The sequence below is a fragment of the Tinamus guttatus genome, unplaced genomic scaffold (assembly GCF_059628265.1).
Source record: "Tinamus guttatus ecotype Peru unplaced genomic scaffold, ASM5962826v1 Tinamus_guttatus_pri_ptg000116l, whole genome shotgun sequence".
NCBI classification, from domain to species: Eukaryota; Metazoa; Chordata; class Aves; order Tinamiformes; family Tinamidae; genus Tinamus; species Tinamus guttatus.
Window position 1 is genome coordinate 2,157,697 of NW_028288650.1, and position 19,043 is coordinate 2,176,739.

At 41.3% G+C, this 19,043-nt stretch overlaps 1 protein-coding gene across 2 annotated transcripts; it reads right to left on the reverse strand.

The window, feature by feature from the left end:
- Positions 1-665: 665 nt before the first annotated feature.
- NPHP1 (nephrocystin 1) lies at positions 666-17,872 on the reverse strand. Of its 2 annotated transcripts, XM_088521288.1 has the most exons (20): positions 17,794-17,872; positions 17,629-17,696; positions 16,364-16,424; positions 15,775-15,905; positions 15,194-15,383; positions 14,765-14,866; positions 13,785-13,876; positions 13,327-13,369; positions 13,036-13,120; positions 12,585-12,679; positions 11,717-11,845; positions 10,726-10,800; positions 9,465-9,575; positions 8,107-8,189; positions 7,175-7,251; positions 6,203-6,302; positions 5,509-5,621; positions 3,747-3,820; positions 3,056-3,100; positions 666-964 (listed from the first exon to the last, which is right to left on the reverse strand). In XM_088521288.1, the coding sequence occupies exons 1-20, from the start codon at positions 17,860-17,862 to the stop codon at positions 686-688; spliced, it is 2,022 nt and encodes a 673-aa protein (XP_088377414.1). In that variant the 5' UTR covers positions 17,863-17,872; the 3' UTR covers positions 666-685. The 2 variants fall into 2 exon arrangements, 1 of the variants encoding a protein (XP_088377414.1); XR_015913187.1 differs by lacking the exons at positions 666-964; positions 5,509-5,621 and having other exon boundaries at positions 3,067-3,100.
- Positions 17,873-19,043: the final 1,171 nt, after the last annotated feature.

Genomic DNA, 19,043 nt, shown 5'->3' on the forward strand with positions numbered 1-19,043 from the left:
ACTGTGTGCTCAGACCACCCCACGTGCCCACCTGCGTCCCCACTGTGCTGGCATCGCCACGCACGAGAGACACCGCAGATTCCCACCGGCTTCTATTTGTATTGCGTGGGTGAAGCACATTCCTATGAAGAACCCAACCTTCTCGGAGTGGGTAAGGAAAACATTAAAACAGTCTAAATAAAGAGCGACCTACTGTCCAGTGATTGGACAAGAGGGGATTTTTTACTCACTGGATGACCTTGCTCAACAGCATTCTTAAAAATCACTGCTATTTTCCTTGACTGACTACTACCAGTTTCCCTGGCTGCTGTGACAGAGCATTCTGTTCAGGACACACACTGACTAAAAATAATTAGAAATTAATGGGAGGCTGCATGAGAAGGGTGCTGCCTCAGTGTTGTTCAGCTTAGGTGCCCTGCAACACCCAGCTGCCAACTACAGCCTTGTCTACCGCATCCAGGTGGAAAACTTTAAGTATAGTTTTGATTACCTGAAGTGATAAAATACTATTTTAGACTCTCTGCAAATGTTAGTGATAATGCATACGGAAATATTTATTACAATTCAGGTAGTGTATTAAAAAAAGCATACAAAATGTGTTTTGCAGAGGCACAAATTGTTTGTGAGAATGCATTTACGTTATTACTTATTTGTTTTTCACCCCGTGTTGTTGTTCTGTAATCCATCATCCCAGAGGGCTGTTTTTCCTAGTTTCTCTTAAGAAATCGTAAGTCAGCTCTGAGATATCAAAGGCTTTGTGGGAGTTTTCTGATGACAGCAAGAACTGAAGGGCACCATCGTTTTCCCGGGTCCTTTTCAAGAACTCGGCGATCACCTTCCAGCGAGAAGCTTCGGTCTCTTCCTCAGCCCACTTGGGACTGGGGAGGAGAGTGGACTGGAGGAGAGGAAAGACAGAGTCGTGGTACGCCAGGACAAACTGAGACTTCACAAATTCCCGGTCTCGCTGCAAAGAAGAAAAATATTTTAAAAAATTGCAGTGCAGATAGGCCGTTCTTCCAAGCACTTCTGCAGAGATTTGTATGGACGCAGTAGAAAAAAAGAATCCCCCAAAGCATTGAGCTAATCCCCATTCCTGCAACAACAACGGGAGGTTGAGTGTTACTAAACAAATGCCACTGAGTCCCGAGGAGCCTGAAACTCCTCACCAGAGCTACAACAAGCCTGCAGGTTAACAAAGCTACTTCCCATCCACGTACTGTTTCACTCACACGAGTGACACACAGCCAGATGCCCAGGTGCCACCACATCTGCTCGGGAGGAAGCTCAACGCCGGTTGCCTTGTCAGTCCCAAAGGCTTTTCCACGTGGGGCATTTCCCCAGGGAACTGGAATAAACCGCCAAGGAACTCTGAATAAACCACCCAAATGGAAGACAAGCTTCACAGCGTGCAAAAGGTCCCCTCCCCATCCTGATCCCTGTTTTACAGACATAATCCCTTACTGGAGTTTGCCACTCCATCTCAGTGATCCATGTATGTTCCTCCTGCTTCAATACCCCCATTAAACTCCAAGACACAACACTCAACTCTCTAAGTTACTTAATGACATAACTCAGCTACACTAAGAGAAACTGGTTTTGAACAGAACTTGATCTTGCCTTAGCTGTACCACATATGGTCAGCTGGGATGTTTTCACACCCTACAGAACCACTTATTTTTTTTACAAAGCAATCATCCGACTAAACCCATCTTCATCCAAGTAAGTCTCTTGTAAAAGACCCTTAATTTGGGTTAGATGAATGGATGAAACAATATACTAGAATGTTGGAATTGTAAAGAAATAGAGAAGTGTGAATGAACTTTTCTTCTTTTATTGATGTTTAAATATTAAATATTTTAGAATTAGTAGAATGAATGTGCCCTAGGTGTCCCTGCTTGAGCAGGGGGGTTGGACTAGATCTCAAAGTCTCAACCTCAACCACTCTGATGCTGTGAAATATTTAGTAATCTAAGTAACAGCTCCCTCAGCCCTCCCTGGCTATAATTTTGCTCTAGACATAATTTTGTTGGATGAAGATTTATTACTATGGAAACCCTGAGGCCTCTGATGCAATCAAATTGCCCTCAAAACCTCCCTGCTTCCACATGGTTTCTGTTCAAGCCTTTGCAAATCTAAAAGGAGATCTTGGCCCCTTTTTGCTGCTTTGCGCTAAGTACCTTGTGCTGCCAACGTTACTATAAAACGGCAACCTGGAGAAAGGTTACCGAGAGCCCCGTGCCCAGGGCTGGGGGTATTTCTTCACCTGATACTAGTGCACGCACAAGTTAAGAGACTGTTTGCAGGGGCCCTGGGGGATGTGCACGACTGCTCCCTGCCTCGGGAGCTCCAACGCACCCGCCGGAGGACGGATAGTTCCCGTCTCAGCGGGTGATTCAGCAGCTGGGTGTCACGTAAGCAGGTAAGGAGGAAAGAACGAGCTGTCAGGCAGCAATCCCGTCCTGGGAGCAGCACCGATCACGAAAAACCGGACGGTTCCCAGAGCCCGAGGAGCTACTAATTCTTTGAGCAGATCGACTTTAATTTCAGATAAATAATCTTGAAAAAAGCTCTTCTGATGCAAGGGCTTTTAGGCTTGCGTTTTGCATAACTCTCCTTAGGTACCTATTCACTAGCATGTATTGTGAATGAAATATCCTTCTGTTACGCCCAGATAGGTAAATCCTAGAATCAACAACTTTTCTCTCTTTGTTCAGCAGATAGGAGGAGACACAAGCAATCCCGACGTGTTTCAGTTGTTCTGCAGCTACCTGTGGCTGAAATGGAAGGCTACAACTGTTTGCAGTAGGGAGATTAGAGGATTTGGAGGCCTTTCTGCCATCAGAATGTGGAGGGACTGGGGCTCAGAGGTGGAAAGATTTTGTGGATTTGCATGGCTGCTTTTGTACAGGTAAGAAACGTCGAGAAGTGCATTTAGCATATCTACATTTACTAAGTGTATCTATGGTGAGAGGGATAGTTAACTAGCAAAACCCCTGGCAGAGAGTTTCTGCTTTGAATTAGATCCCATATATATCAAAGACCCTCCAGATGTTACCTTCTCCGATCTCTTCAAAGTTTGTTCTTTATCCGCCCAAGCACTCTAAAATGTAAAGGTAAAAAAGTTACAGCAGACCAGCTGCAGAGATGAGAGAAGATTCACTCTTAACTGCAAAAACCTCTCTTATTGCAATCTCACTTGCCTCATATTCCTCGTTCCTGTCACTTTAGGCATTTTGAGGCAATTTAAGCAAACAGCCCTTCTACCTCATGCTACAGATAGAAGGATCCTGAGATTTGCAACTGTCAGGGCAACATAAATGAAATCAAGGGGATCTGCTGTTTAGAACAGTCATTCATAACCCTGCTTGACCTTCTCTACCCCATAAGCATGTATTATTTTTTACGTCATCCAACCTTCTGAATGCAATGTAACATGGAAAAATGCAAATCATCAAAACCTATGTAGAACTTTTAAAACCTTTGTTTGATTGCTATCCAAAAAGAGGAGGAAATAACCAATGTTATCAAACATGCGGTTTCACACATGACAGATAAACTTGACTAAATACTTCCGAAGGAAGAAAAAATATATAGCTTATCTCCAAATACTGACGAGTTTTAACAGTAGTGTCCTTTTAGCAGAACGGATTTAACTCTTGCTGATCACTTCATAGGATAAAAAAGCTCAAATTTTGCAAACTACCTTGGTGCCCTGATGTGTGTTGAACCTTAGGTAGATAACGTACCCGAAGTGCATCTATCAGGTCTGGCTGATCCATGATTTGGGGAAAAGTTGCTAAAATAGGATTACATATTAAATCTGAAAGAAACAAACAAACAAGGCACATTTAAAGATCGTTTAAGATCCTCCCCGCCTCCTGCCTCATTTTGGCACCTGTCTTTTTTTCATAAACATCCGACATTGTGCTGCCTGTTTTGGCTGTTATGAATAAACACTCTTCTATTTTACCTTAACCTGGCTGTGTTTGGGTCTTCTTTCTCCTGTGATTTTAACTATTAAGGCACACTGCTGTTTCGTCATGTCCGAGCTGATCAAAAGCTGAGTCAACAATTTGTGTTTACTAATAATAAAACATTTAAAGGAAGCAAGGCAGAACCAACTGCTTTTTGCAGAATATAGCAGTGACTTTAAATTGCCTATTTCCAAAGTTTTCGTTGATTTTTAAGTAATGGAAGCAATCTCTTGTTACATCAGAAAAAAAAGTAGAAAACAGTGATAACATTTAGCAATTAGAACAACTTCTGAAGGACTGGGATAAAGTTTCTACCATTTTAAATCAAGGCTGAACCAAAATGGATGCAGTGCAACTCCAACAGAGGTCATCATCTTTATATATTAGCCTTCATTATAATGATCAAATCAAGTAAGCGTAGTGGTTCTTGGACCTTTAAAAACTAAACATTTTCCATTTCCCCGTGATGATTCATTGAATATATATAAATTTATATTCATATTTATAAAAATCAGGATGGGAGCTCTTCTGGTCACCTTTGAAAGATTAACCTGTAATTTAGATACCTAAATATGGCTAGAGATGGTAGTTTTAAAAAGTTAGCATGTGCATTTGTACATATTTTCACCTCAGACATAGTTGATATATAATCCAGTCTGGACACGAGACAGAAGAAAAACCACATTAGGGAATTACTTGGCAGTATTGATATAATTCACCTATTGCACAGTCTAGGAAAGCAAATTTGCTGTATCTCAAATGTGATTTTAAAATAGACAATATAAACTACAATCCTTTTATTGGAAGAGAGAGGTGGAAGGAATAAGAGGCAGAGTTCTAGGCCAGGGCTTTTCCACCTCTCCTGCCTCTTCCTGGGGAGGAACGTGCCTGGTCTCTTCCATTGCTCCCAAGAACAAACATTTGCTAGAAATCAATGAGCAGGCCTCTGTGAGCGTCTAAGCTCTCATGGTGAAAAGGAAACATTTCCAAATAATCCCTTTATCTATCCACTCCACGTGTAATTTTCTTTTTGATGCTGGTCTTTTTGTAAACACTTCATTCACCCCCCACAGCAAACAGAAACATTCTGGCAGTTTTTGCATTCTGCTGTGGGAACTGAAGTCACACACAGCAACTCCTCAGATGCACATTGAAATATCACTGGTTTGAAACGCAAACACAGCCACGGGAGGCAGTGCCAGCGGCCACAGGGAGAGCTTGTTTTCTTCCATCAATAGGGGCAAGAGGCTTCCTATCGCCCTCACCTGCAGACTGAAAGTTGAATACAGTCCCTATGTAGAGGGTCAGAAACTACTTTACCACGTGAGATGGTCAGACCTCGATGCCAGCACTACCAGGGAACACAATTCTAATGGTATCCCATCCCGGTGAGAGCTTCCCTTGCAGGCCCCTCTCTAGTCTTATGAAGGGGAAACCTTGGCGAGAATAATCCTCTTTGAGAACCTCATCTTCCTCTTGCTGAAGTCAACACAGTTGCCACGTTGAAGCTATTCTCCACAACAGTAATTCTTACCAGCATTTTGCATGCTTATTCTGTCTTTCAGGAGGGCGTCACCAAGTATTTGTCGATAAAATACCAAGAGATGGATGTAGCACCTACTACCAATTAATGTTTCTGGTAGCAAACTATTGGGAGGGAAAAGAAGGATAGGAAATTGAGATTTTTATTCAAAACTGTTCCTGTAAAACACTGTTCTCTAAAACCTGAGAGTAACAACAGATTCATGAAGAATGCCCATACTGGCATCTTCATGAATCTGCCACAACTTCTAAATAGATACATGTCTATAACCTTTAATTTTAGGGAAAACAGAAAGGTTGTACCAGGGCATCCTGGGCAGCAAGTTATCCTACAGAGCTGTGCCCACTTCTAAGCAAGTTCTGAGGTTTATAACAATTCCTAGAAGGTTTCATTTAAGCATGCACACTAACCAAGCACAAAAGCCCTGAAAGCATTTTCCTGATTTTCATAGCCTAGGCCAGATTCCTGCTGCTGCAGTTTTCCATCTTTTCTCCCTTCCCTTCCCCTTTTCTATAAAGCTTTCTCCTTCACTTTTCTCAACAAGAGCTCTGAGCCTCAAATAGTGTTTGAGCACAATGTGAAGGCGCTCAGAGTCATCTATAGACAGTGCTCCAGGGATCTCTGGAAGCATTTGAAACCATCTGACACACTTTTCCATTTTGTTGCAGGATAAAGGAATACTTACTTCAACATATCTTTTGTCTCCACGCTTAATGACCTCAGCTTCACAAGAAGGGCAGGCTGCTTTCTGAATGTCAGAATTTGATGAAAAGCACTACCACTTGCTTGAGAAATAAACAGCAAAGCACTAAGTCAGTCCTTTTGAAAGAATATTAAGAAGTATGTAACACAAACAGACACTTCAATTTCGTAGGAAAAGTTTTGTTCAAACTATATTTAAGGATGGGCTAAAGACCTGAAAGAGGAATGAAGCGCCTGAAAACTTTCCTGTTTGTTTGTTTGAGTTATATCAACATTTGATCTAACATAAACTATTATTTCTCACTAGAAAGAATGTATTCATTATAATCTGCATCGATTAAAGTAGAGCTGGGCATCTTTATCTGTGTCACTGGCAAATGGATGTTGTTAGAACTGCCAGAGAAAAGCCACGGCACCTCCTGTGCAGCCACACAGTGGTCTATCAACTGAACGAACCCTCAGCAAAGTTTTGTTCAGCACAACATAGAAGAACTGTGCTCCGTAGGATTGTCACGCACACGTGGAACACACTCATCCCTCGGGTACGGCACGGGGCTCGAGCAGCAATGCAGAGCTAAGGAGTCTCCTCCTGTTTGCTTTTTCACACTCTGTGCTGCAGTCATCACCTATTTAGGCAAGCTCTTCCACATGCAATGGCCAAGACTTGTTAAATATCATTAAAATGAACTGAACACATGTATCAGAAGTAATCCTCAGCTTATAAACACTGGAAATTACAGAAATATCGGCACCGACAGGCAGTTCTGACACTCACCAGCCCTAACAATCAGTTACCCCCTAGGCAAACTGACAAAACAGCAATATTTTGTTATATCAAAACCAGGCTGCAGTAAACACCTGCTGACGAGAGCCCCGGCTGAGAACTGCATGCTGTAAAACAGGTAAAACATTTGCTGCACCACTTCATTTATGCAACGTTTAGGAGAAACCACACCTCTTCTGGATATCGACGGGTCAACCTCCACGCCTCTCTCATAAGGAGTTCCACCATTCAGCAGCAGCTCATATGTCCTGCAAAAGAAGAGCAGCATCGTCCAGCTAAAACATTCATGGGAGAAAATCAGGGAGAAATCAACTTGCTATCTCAAATAATGCAAACAGACAAGGTGCTTGCGGCTATTGTTAATATTTTGTATGAACTGACTAAGCCCAATTACTAAGTAACCATAAATTAAAATGATAAATCTGAAGATATCTTTATATTCAAAGCATTCTGGAAGAGCAGGTGGACAAGAGATGCTAATGTTACAAGTACAACCTTTTTATCTGTTTTAAATCCCAGGAGCTAATGGTTACTGTGTGCTTAAGGAGGGTCACTGAAACGTATTTTCCAAGGTGGGAAAGCTGGCCAATCTCGGTTTAGAAGTGTGAAGTAATTTTAATATTAATTTCCTCATCTTGGAGAGAGGAATAATTTTAATATTAATATCACATATATCACACTTGGGTAAAAGAAGAGATTTAGAAACAGTTACTTAATGTTTTAATTGTATATAAACCCAAGTTCTTCAAGAACTCCCTCCTCAGAGGTTTCCAGAGTTTTAAAATTCTAATGAGGACTATTTTTAAACAATTAATAGCTTGCAGCATTTCAGACCTGAATGTTCATTCCGTGGGGCACTTTTCCCACACAGATTTAGTTTGTTTGAACATACAGTGTGCTGAATCAGAACCAGCAGTCTCACTAGGAGATTCAGTAAAACCTGCATATTAGACTGGATTACTATCCCTGCCTATAACTATGGGCAAGAATAGAAATAGGAACTTTATTCTTAGCTTAACAGGTATTTATATTAAAAAAAATGCAGGAAAACAATATATAGGGGTGGGGTGAGGAGGAGTGGGAGGGGATAATCAGAAACTTACTTGGAAGGAATAGGTACTCCATCGGAAGTAAAAAGCTTCAGGAATACCCAGCCACAGCTTAGCTCTCCTCTTTCACCTGTTGACTAGACAATAAAAAAGCAGCTAACTGAAGCAGCTCAAGTGGAATGAGTAACTGAACCACAAGTAACTATTTGGAATATCCCATAAAGAACTTCCCTTAAAATGGTAAGGGCCCAAGATTTAAGGTAAGCAAACCCTGACAATGTCACCTTTGCAGGCTCTCGAAAATGCTTTACCAAACAGCAAACAGTTATGCTGAAGCTGATCACTAATAAACATATTTAAGAGACCAGCATTTATAAAGACAGGAATTACACACTTAAAATAATCCTCATATATCAATCTCCTGAAAATAAAGAAATCCATGGATGTAAAGGTGAAAATTCCAAAACCTGCAATGATGTTCTAAAGAAAGAAGAGAATAATGGAAAAAAAAAAAAAAAAAAAAAAAAAGAGACAAATGAATTAGCCAGTGACCCTGTGCAGAGGCACAACGTCTGGGAGATGGAAGGGCTGGTACAGACAATCAACTCCCTTTCCAGCCTGTGTAACTGGTCTGCTGCATGGCCCTGAGAGTTAACACTTCACCTTTCAATATCTAAAAAGTGGGATAAAGATCCTTCATTTCTTTTTAGGGCAACCTGATGGACTAAGCAGAAAGACCAAGACCTAGAAGCACTAACAGCTAGGAATGTGTGCACCTTCCAGCCCTCATTTGCCCTCATTCTGTAAACAGAGGTGACAATTTTATATAATCTTGACTACTCAGATCAGCAGAGGAGGGCAATTATGCCCCTTTAGATCTCTGTGAACCATCAAGCACTGATATGCTGGTCATTGGCAGGACTCAAGCCCTGCTTCCTATAGATTTGCATCGACTTCTCCCCCTCTGCAGCAGTCCTGCATCCCTCCCATACTGTCACAGCCTGTCTCTACTCCACATCGTGCACCTTTGCTCCATGGCTTGCATGTTCCCCTTTCCTTCCATTTCCCCAAAGCTTATGAATGATCCCACAGCAATCCCACTCCTTCCTGCACACCCAAGATAGCAAGCAGACAAGAGCAGAGTAGTGGTTGGATCCAAGCAGGCAGGCAGATCCTGTCTGCAATGGGGCAGACATTGCCAAGAGCTTTAACTCATCAGAAACTAACATCTCTCTTTCCAAAGAAAACAAAACAAAGACAATCTTGTAGTGAGCTAGAGATTTCAGCTACCTCTTCATTTGCATCACACAGTTCAGTGTAGAGACATGCAGTTTTAGGTAGAATTTAGGAGAGCAGATTCACTTTATAAACATGTACTTGCATTGATTTATTCTGCAGCTTTAAACACCTACGTTGCGAATATAAGTGATGCCAAGTTCAAACAATATTCCAACATCTGAAGATGAAGAATTGGACCTGACAAAACAGTCACCATCCAGCAAACTGGGTAAAATGCCTGTTACCTAATACAAGAGAGAGAGAGAGAAAAAAAAAAAAAAAGTGAATGTATATATTTAAAAAAAACTGATTTTTAAAGGTCATTGAAGACATCACACTTACACATAAGATCTTAAACCTGCTTCCATGATATATATGAGAGTGATGAGCATAGAACCAATTTCAGTTGAACTCCTTGTTCCCCTTATTTTTTATCTTGCAAGCAGCAAAGCTGGACTAACAAGGTAACAAGGTACTTTTTTTTTTTGGGGGGGGGGGGACAAGCTATCAAAGAATTTTAGATTTCAAAAGGCATTTAATTCCCTCCAAAAAAAGCAGCCACTACTGGGGGTAAAAAAGTAACGCAAGGGTGACTGTGATCTATCAATGCCTAAGCTGCAGGACAGAGCACATGCTTTATTTATGAGATCAAAGCAAAAGCCCACATGAAGTTGCCAGTCTCTTCCCTTCTCCACGATCACCTCCAGCCATCTGCTGGATCACCAAGGCCCTCTGCTGCTTTTCCTTCTGCCTACTCCTTTTCTCCAATTTTTTTTTTTTAAAAAAAGTTCAACCACCATCCAAGGTGTCACAGCTATAGGCAAGAACACTTCAGTTATCCTAACGGTGTTATTTCGGTTGGTCTGTATTCACATACTTCTGCAAGTCTTTTCTAGGTGTTCATTTTGGTTACAGGGAAAATAAAGCACCAAAAAACCCACAAACAAACAAAAAAAAAACAAAAATAAACGAACAACCATAAACCAAACCAAACATTGCTTAGTCCCTTGATCAATAGGCTTGAGATCTACAAGTACTCAGTCGTAGGTTTGTCAATGGTCTCTTCCCTTAGAATTCCTTGATTAAAGGGAGAAATGACTGTTGCTTTAATCAAGCCAAGAAATACTCTGTTTTAGGAGCAGGCAAATATCACCGTTCACTGAGATTTGCATCTGCTCTTCACAATTACTCAGAAGCTAAAAATCATATCCCTCCTAAGACATTTAGTTATTGAGAGCCAAGTGCTCAGGTACAGTATTGCCCAACTGAGAATTCCTTGCAATACACTTTATTTCAGCAAGAATATGACAACTAATGCATATACGAATATAAAATAAATAAAACAGAAACTGCAAATAGACAGTTACTATGTAATTTCCTGAGCTAGATACCTACCTTTGGAGAAAAGGTCCATGTATGGGGATTTTTAGGTAGCCACGTAGCTCTCACTGTATGAATGTTACTGAGCACCTAAAACATGACAGCAGGGAAGAATGTTAAGATAAGTTTTCCTAGAAAACTCTGTAGCTTTGACAAAATGCAGTATCAACCAAGATTAATCCAAACATCTGCATGCAGCAAAGAAAGTTACACTTGCTCTTCATCAGCTGGTTTCAGTTTAAAGGTCTACAGAGAAAGTAACCTCTGCAGCCAAGCACAGAATAACCAGCAGAGATTTTTCCAAGGATTCCTGCTTCACAAAATCCAGTAATACAGACTCTGTGTACGAGCTGAGGGTCCTGTGAGGATCTGTGTATACATATATGTGTATACAAGAGTTTTTATGTGTGCCTATTGTACATAATACGCTGAGCCTTGCTCTTCGGCGAGCGGGAGAGCATGGAGCTGTGGCAGCCTCCACTAGGCTACGAGCTTCAGCAAACCTTAACATTTGCAGTTTTAATTTATTGATGACATCTTTATTTATCTGAATGCAAAGAAATTATTTTTCCCTAAAATTACATCTACTGCAGTATATATGCAGTGGTTTACACAAAAATCATTAATTTTTATTGGTATCTTCTTTACTACATGCCAAACATTTTCAAAAATTTTACGGATGCACTTGATGATCCTGAAAATCTTTTCCAACCATAATGATTGTATTCTAAAAAAAAGCTGTCTGGATTTTATATTGTTATGAACAAGATTTGAACACTCAGAGAAAAATAAAGTTTAAATTATTATGCTGCAAGGAATCAGCTGAAAAACACTGCAGCCTTACTGACTAGATGGGGTTATCAGCACACTCATACTACTTTGAAAAGCAGTCAAGGAACTTAGGACTCTCTCATTTTTATTGAGACTACAGTTCCTAAGGGACTTCTCCAATATCCTAAAGCATTACACAGGATCAAGACTGTTTTTTGATAGTCAAGCAACTTACCCGATTGCCATCAAATAGACAAAGTCGAATATGTCTACTGAGAACCTGTATGCTAACTCCTGGGACTGGAATCATTTTACAGCTCAGTAAGGTTAAAATCAGAGATACTCGAGTTATTCTTTGATGGATCTGGAAGGCAAAGAACAGAATAAAGATTACATCTTCATATGGGCTCTTCCTGTATATAGTATCACTTTTTTGGTGTGTGTTAAGAAGATGAAGTGCAGGGTTCACTAGATTGCATTCTTCTACCAACAAAGCTGCTGAAGCACTATCTGTAAAATTTCTTCATGAGTCTTCTTCAGCTCTTTTCTAAGGAGATTGCTACAGATATATATTCCCAAGAAAGGAATGGAATATAAAAAGGAAAGGAATATTACCATGAGCTTCTTCCCTAAGTATTTGAAGACTTATCAGTAATAAGAATTTCTGAGCCGTTGTTTTTCCAGAATTATTTTGTACAGAGTCTGACAAATGGTACAAATCAAGATGTAATCATGACTCAGAATGAAAGAAAGCAAATGAAATGAGTGATTTCAAAGTGACTTACAGAAGTTCAGGCTTTAGGAACTCAGACTTCTCAGTTGTGCACATGTGTTTCACCTCAGACATGAAAGAAGTCCAGAAGCTCAAAACGAAACTCTTTTGACAACTCCTCTAGATCTTTTTGCCAATTGGTAGAGTGTGATAACATGTACTGCCTAAGGAGCTTAGATCAATATCAAAGAAATCTAGCATCTGTTTCACAGCAATATCTAACCACTAATTTCACGTGTATTTTTTTAGGTTGCTAGTAATTCATACAGATTCTGTTATTTCCTTCAAAAAAATCTAACAATATCATAGCTTTCTCTCTAGCAATACTCACAGTATTTTTTTCAGAGTTCCACACCAAGTCTTTAAAAGCCAGCTGGGAGGGTGTGAGTTCAGGCTGTATGAAGTAACTGGTTCGAAATTGATTACCTACAAAATAACATTTTTTTTTCTGTTATTTGCACTCCCTCCATGATTCCTTCATCCTGAAGGGATTTGATATTTAAACTTCCTCACAAAGCTCACAAAGGAATAGACAACACTTCATCTATCCCAGCACAAAAATCAATTTTTGCAATGTCAATAGGAAGTATCCTCAGAAGAGGAAGTCACTAAGAAATTTCTTATGGCCTTTATGTAGCCAGGATCTCACCCAGATAAATAAGCACTAAATTAGAGAAAAAGGTGAGAGTGTTTTCAGATTACTTAACCCAAAGTAATGACAAAAGAAAGTCACCACAGATGCTTAATAACCCTGCACTGCGATTTTTATGAGAAGATCTTACCTTCTTCTAAGAGCTGATGAAGTGTGGATAGGCGGAACCCTGCAGGAATGGCTCCCATGGTCGTCAATATCTCTACTGTGTCATTCTACTCAAATAAAGATTGATATTTTTATTCCTGCTATTAAATAGGTAGTTCTTTGCCAACTTACAGCTCACTGGGAGCCAATATGAAAGGCTTGGGGCATCAGTCAAGTCTTTGAAGCTGGTTTGGCTCATTACTGATACCAAGCCTACTTCACGTGGTAATTAGCATGATAGTAGCTCAAGTTACTGTGTAAGAAAAACACTTACCTCTGTGACAGCTCTTCTTATAGCATTCCTGTGAGAATCTGTCCTAGAAGAAAAATAATATTATTTTATAAATGCATCATGGACAAAAATTTAAAACTGAATCCACGTGTGTCTTTAAATACCAGAAGTTTAGTATCTGAGGTAGATCTGGCTATTAATAACAACATATTTCCAGCTATTAATACTAACTGGTAGAGCAGCTCATGAGCAGTAATACCAGTGATTCTTTGACTATATGAGACAGTGAAGGGAAAAGAAAATCCCAAAAATCTAAGAAATTGTGTCTCCACACTGAAATTAGTGGAACAGAGGAAAATCTGAACGTCTCCTTTATTGAAAACATAAAGGACCAAAAACACTGGTGAGGTATTCCCCCTGTAAATAATGTATTGCGATATTTAAGGAGAAGATAGGAAGAATAATTTTGTGTATGTTTGCTTTAGCATCACTATATTTACCTTCTTTCAATTTCAGTTCCACTTGCTGTTTCATCTACCTCCTCTGTCTGCTCTTCACTTTCTTCTTGGCTTTCTTCATCATTATTATAGACCTGCAATTCAGATTCAGAAGCAGAAAGCATTTGCTTTCATTACAGTTCTGTTTAAAAGAATGTTCTCTGACCATAGTGTGAGTTCATAGTTTAGAAGAGGAGTTTTTTTCCTGCATGCAGAGTGCTGTAGCCACAGCTGCAGAACTAAGGGGTCAGTTCTACAGTATAGGACCAAAATATTCTTGCAAGGGCATGTTGAACAAGAAAATGCATTTACAAAAGCACACTTTTTAAAGAGAAAATGCATCAATATCATGCAGCACAAAGTTAGCTACTCAACACAGCCTTTAGTTATATTCTGAAAATCTCTATATATCACAGTATTTATAAAAATAGATACCATAATAATCTGTAACAATCTATAATTATATCACGGCATTAAGGTCGGACTGGCAGAGCTCAGTCACTCCATACTGAGCACCCATGTGCAAACAGATGGCACAACTGCACATGGGATGTATATGCACACTACACACACTAACCTGAGTAAGCTACTCTCAGTAGAAAAAAATGCTAAAGGACTCAAAAATTATTTTTGAAAAGGATATTTCGTGTTAAATTATCAAAAAATAAATCCTCCTTCCATATGAATTTACATTTCAAATCAATCAAAAAAAAAATAAAGCCTAGTTATTCCATAGCAACTTGAGGCCTTCAGAGTTGTCCTTTAGTGACAAAGATTATCATGTCGCATCCTCACAGGACTCAAAATTCTGTCTTTGTTAACTTCCTCCAAACACATACATATATGGTGTTGTTTGAAAATAACTGGAAAAATAGCAGGGTGTAGCTACATGAGCATTAGGGTCAATTTTATACAGCTATTTAAGCAGTTACATAAGATAACAGAGATCATTCTCTAAAGGAATAAGGTGACAGCACACTCACTGCAAGGTAGGTTTTAGGAACAAGTCCTCTCTCCCCTTTGGAATTTTCAGCTACCCACCAGCCGTCGGCCTTCTTGTCATGTATAAGCAGGACTTCCCCTTTCTTCACCATCGGAAAAAGACAGAGATAAAACACGACCAATAGGTTGAAATCCAAGTGTTTCAAAAAGGTGGGTCCCAGACACAACTGTCATTCAGATTCTTCCCATAACAGGGATCAGAGACTATCACTAGGGATTCTGCTACTACAGAAGATGGCAAACTGGACTCCACTAACCCAACTGAACCCTGGAAAAAGCCATTTCTCCCAAAATTCTCCAAGTAAATGGCTGAATCCCAGAAGCAGAGGATTTAGTTATACTTACTGGTTAGTAGAGGATTATCTGCAGTAACAGAGCAGTGAGAGAGACGTTTACAGAGCTATATTTACTTTAAATGTGAGGTCCCCTTCTTGCTGTGCGATAAAGTTTCCCACTGTGATACATTCTTTAACATCTGGATCATCCAACAATTCATCTTCATCATCTGCTTCATCACTGTCTTCCTCCTCACTACTTTCTTCCTCTTCTTCACCATCATCCTCTTCATTTTCATCTTCTGTTTGGGCATCCTTCTGATCTCTACCCAAACCAAAAAAAAAAAAATCAAAACATGTTTTTTTATTTTTGCAGAACTTCTCAAAATTTCTCTCAAAAGCTTGCAATATGGCTTCTCCACAAGCTTCTTAACCAGATATAGAAATTTCATTCCTGCATGTTATTCTCCAGGCTGATCTGGAGAAACTCCAAAATCCCAGTGGTGTTTCATCCCTAACACCACAGTGTTGACAGCCACAGCTTTGCAGTTAACTGTCCTGTTAAAAGCATCCAGCAAGTCACTCTTGCCTGCATCAACAGAGCAAGACCCACATAAACCAGCTCTTGAATAGCCACATGCACTGTTAAATACTCTGCTCTGAGAAGGTCTGCATATGTACAATTTATGAAAATAAGTTATATTTAAGCTACTTACACAGCGTAAGTCGTGTTATCCTGATCCAGTATCAGAGAAAGTTTCTGCAGCTGCTGAGAAAGCTTTTGCAATAGTTTTTCTTCTTCTTCTTTCCTCTGATTATAATTCCCTACAGGTGCAGGCTCATCAGTCTAAGAAAAGAAAAAGAATATAATAAAGTGCTCAAAGAATCAAACAAGGCTAAAATTCCCCCCCAAAATTAGTTTCTCAGGCATTTCTCACAGATTTCACCCTCATAGGCTGCTGTCATCCCCGCTCAGTGTCAGCTCTCATGTTCTCTTACTCCACCAACACTAAATTTCATGTTAAATTTCAAATCTGCATTCCCCACTCCCAGATTAACTTCCATACTTGATATACATTATAGTTGATAAACATTTTAAGGCTATAATTTGTACATAATGAAGCATAGGAAATATGTTTTTATATAAAATTTAAGTGTTTCTCAGACTGCAATTAAGGATTATGCAGTGCTAGGCATTGCTCTTGTCCTGAAGCACCTAAAAACCTAAGGATATTGGTGTTCTGTGACCATTTAGTGTGATGCACTTTGAGGAAAGTCATTAACTAATTTCCTCTATATACTTACCTTTTTCAAATTCTGAAGTACATTTGTATTCTCCTCTACAGACTTCCTCAGCTGCATACATCTGTGTTGAAAGCAAGACAGCCAGACTGTGCTTTCTCATCTCTGATAGACATGTGATCCAAAACATGCATAATCACTGAAATTTGTAGATTTAGACACCCGGACCTTCATTCAATTACAAATTACAGCTTTACAAATACTAATACCTGCCCAAATGGCAGCTCATAAGCCAGTAATTTAGTGTTCCTTTAGAAAAGGTGTACTAACAAAATTATTTAGAATCAAAGCCTCAGTAAAAGATGCAGAACAGAGAAACAAAACAAAACAAACCCCATCACAAGGACACACTGTACATTGAAGTTTTGCTTACTTGTCCTTCCCTAAAGACAACTAAAAAGCAGCAGTGCAGTGCCACAGTACATTACTGAATGTTATTTTTAAAGGGGAAAAATGGAACTTGCTAGTGTAATCTGCTGATTTACAGACATCTAAGCAAATAAATAATGGTTCCTCACGGGACTTCTTGCAGTTATGCATGCTCCTTGACACATTAAAGGGCTGTGTTATTCAGAGTGGCCCAGCTGGTCACATCTCATCCCTCTAGGCTGTGTCAATATTGCAGCAACACAGAAAACTGATGCCAAGAACTAGCCTTCAACTACCAGGGTAGCACCTACTGTTTAAAAGAAAGAAAGAAAAAAAGTCCCGGCCTTCTCTTGCTAAAATGCAAGACACCAAATGGATGGCTGCTGCAAGCTATGGAACATATCACTATGTGCACTTGGGACTGCTGTGGGTGCTCTCAGAGTCAGCCCAGGAGCAGAGCTAGGCTGGTACCTGATCCTGCCAGTGCGCAGGGACATGCTTGGCTTTATGGTCACTTCATGTCCTACTGATGGAAGCTCGATCTGGCCATGAGCTACAAATCCCAGGGAAGGACCAAGCTGGGATCACACTTGGCACATGAACCAGCTCCCAGCTGTGCCACACGTAAATAACTACGTCCTTCCACAACACGGCCTGAACTGCGTACTGACCAAGGGAGTGAGAGGAACCGATACGCCACTGGGTTAGAGTTAGGTGCTCTTTCATGGGCAAAAATAACGAAGCAGCAGCAAACCCTCTTCCCACATTCGTCCCTCCAAAGACGGGGCCAATGGGACGGGGCTGACGACCCAAGCCACCGAACCGTGCAGGTTAGAAGCAGGACCGGCCACGACCTCCGCCTGCCACGCGGGACGCGTCCGCGCTCCCCGCCGCCTCACCTCTGCGCCAGGGCCTTCCGCCGCCCGGGGGCCACGGCCGCCGCGCTCTCGGCCCGCAGCGCCGCCACCTGCAACGCACCACAGGCACCGTGAGCCGCCCGCCGCCGTCCATTCCCATTCCCATTCCCATTCCCATTCCCATTCCCATTCCCATTCCTTCCGCACCTGCTCGTGCAGCTCCCGGCTCCGCCGCTGCACCCGCTGCAACGGGCCCCGCGCCCGCCGCGCCGACATGGTCGCTAGGCAACGGAGGCCGCGGCGCGAAGAGATGGCGTCACGCCGGGGGCGGGGGGGAAGAGGAGGGGGGCACGACTCTCTGCGTGCGCATGCGCGCTGCCCCTCGCGGGTCCCCGGCGAGAGGCATGCTGGGAGTTGTAGGCGTCCCCGCACATCACGGTACTCAAGGGCACAAAACAGAGGGTTATTTTCCCCTTTATTTATTTATTTTTCCTTCATTTCTTTATTTTTGCCTTATTTACTTATTTATTTAGCGAGAGGAGTGTTTTTCCCTCTATACTGATTTATTTTTCCTTTATTTATTTATTGAGAGTGGTATTTTTTCCTTTATTTCCTTTATTTATTTAGCGATAGTTGTTGTTAAATTAAATCCTCCAAAGTCCTTTCCACCTTAATCCACACCACAAAAACCTGTGCCCAAGCCTCAGGGCTTCCCCAACACAAACGTACCAAAGCTCAAAGGCGATAAAGGAATGAAGAAAAAAAAAAAGAAATAAGCAAACGTTGAGAAAAGGCAGCAATGTAACTCAAACGAGGTGATAAAGCTTAAGATCTGCAGCGTGTTCAGCTTGCAGCGAAGGCACAAACTGCTGCTGTCTGCGGTGCGAGGCACAAGTTTAAGGGGAAACTTTAAGAAACCCTCAGGAGCTTTAGGCCATGATGCCCACTTGCTAGAAGCAGCTGTGGTATAAAACAGCAATGACAAAATGATCGGATTGTATAACCCAGTATGCTGCCTGAAACTCAATGCCCAAAGCACTGTTAATTTAAAGTATTAGTGATTTAACGCACTAGTTCATCAAGGCGAGCGGCTGTATCACCACTTGGTCCTTCTTTCCTTCGCTGGTGCCTTTCCGTGAGGAGGCTCCCCGCTCGTTACGCCGGGCCTCAGGCCCTGCTTTCCCGGTGTTCGTTAACAAACCAGCCCAGGACACAGCACGCGAGCGTTTCACCCGTTTAATGCGCTGCTCGGAGGGGCGCATCAGGAGCGGGCTCGGCATCGCGAAGCAAGACAAAACAGGGATAAAACACAGTCCTTTGGGACAAGGAGGAACACTTGGTGCTGTTCGTGACTGAAGGGTCTCTCAGTGCTTCACCAGACGAGCCTGACGTGGGCGACGATCGTCCTTCCCCGACAGCGGCTTGGCGAGGGCGGCTCCCGTTATCCCGCACGGCTC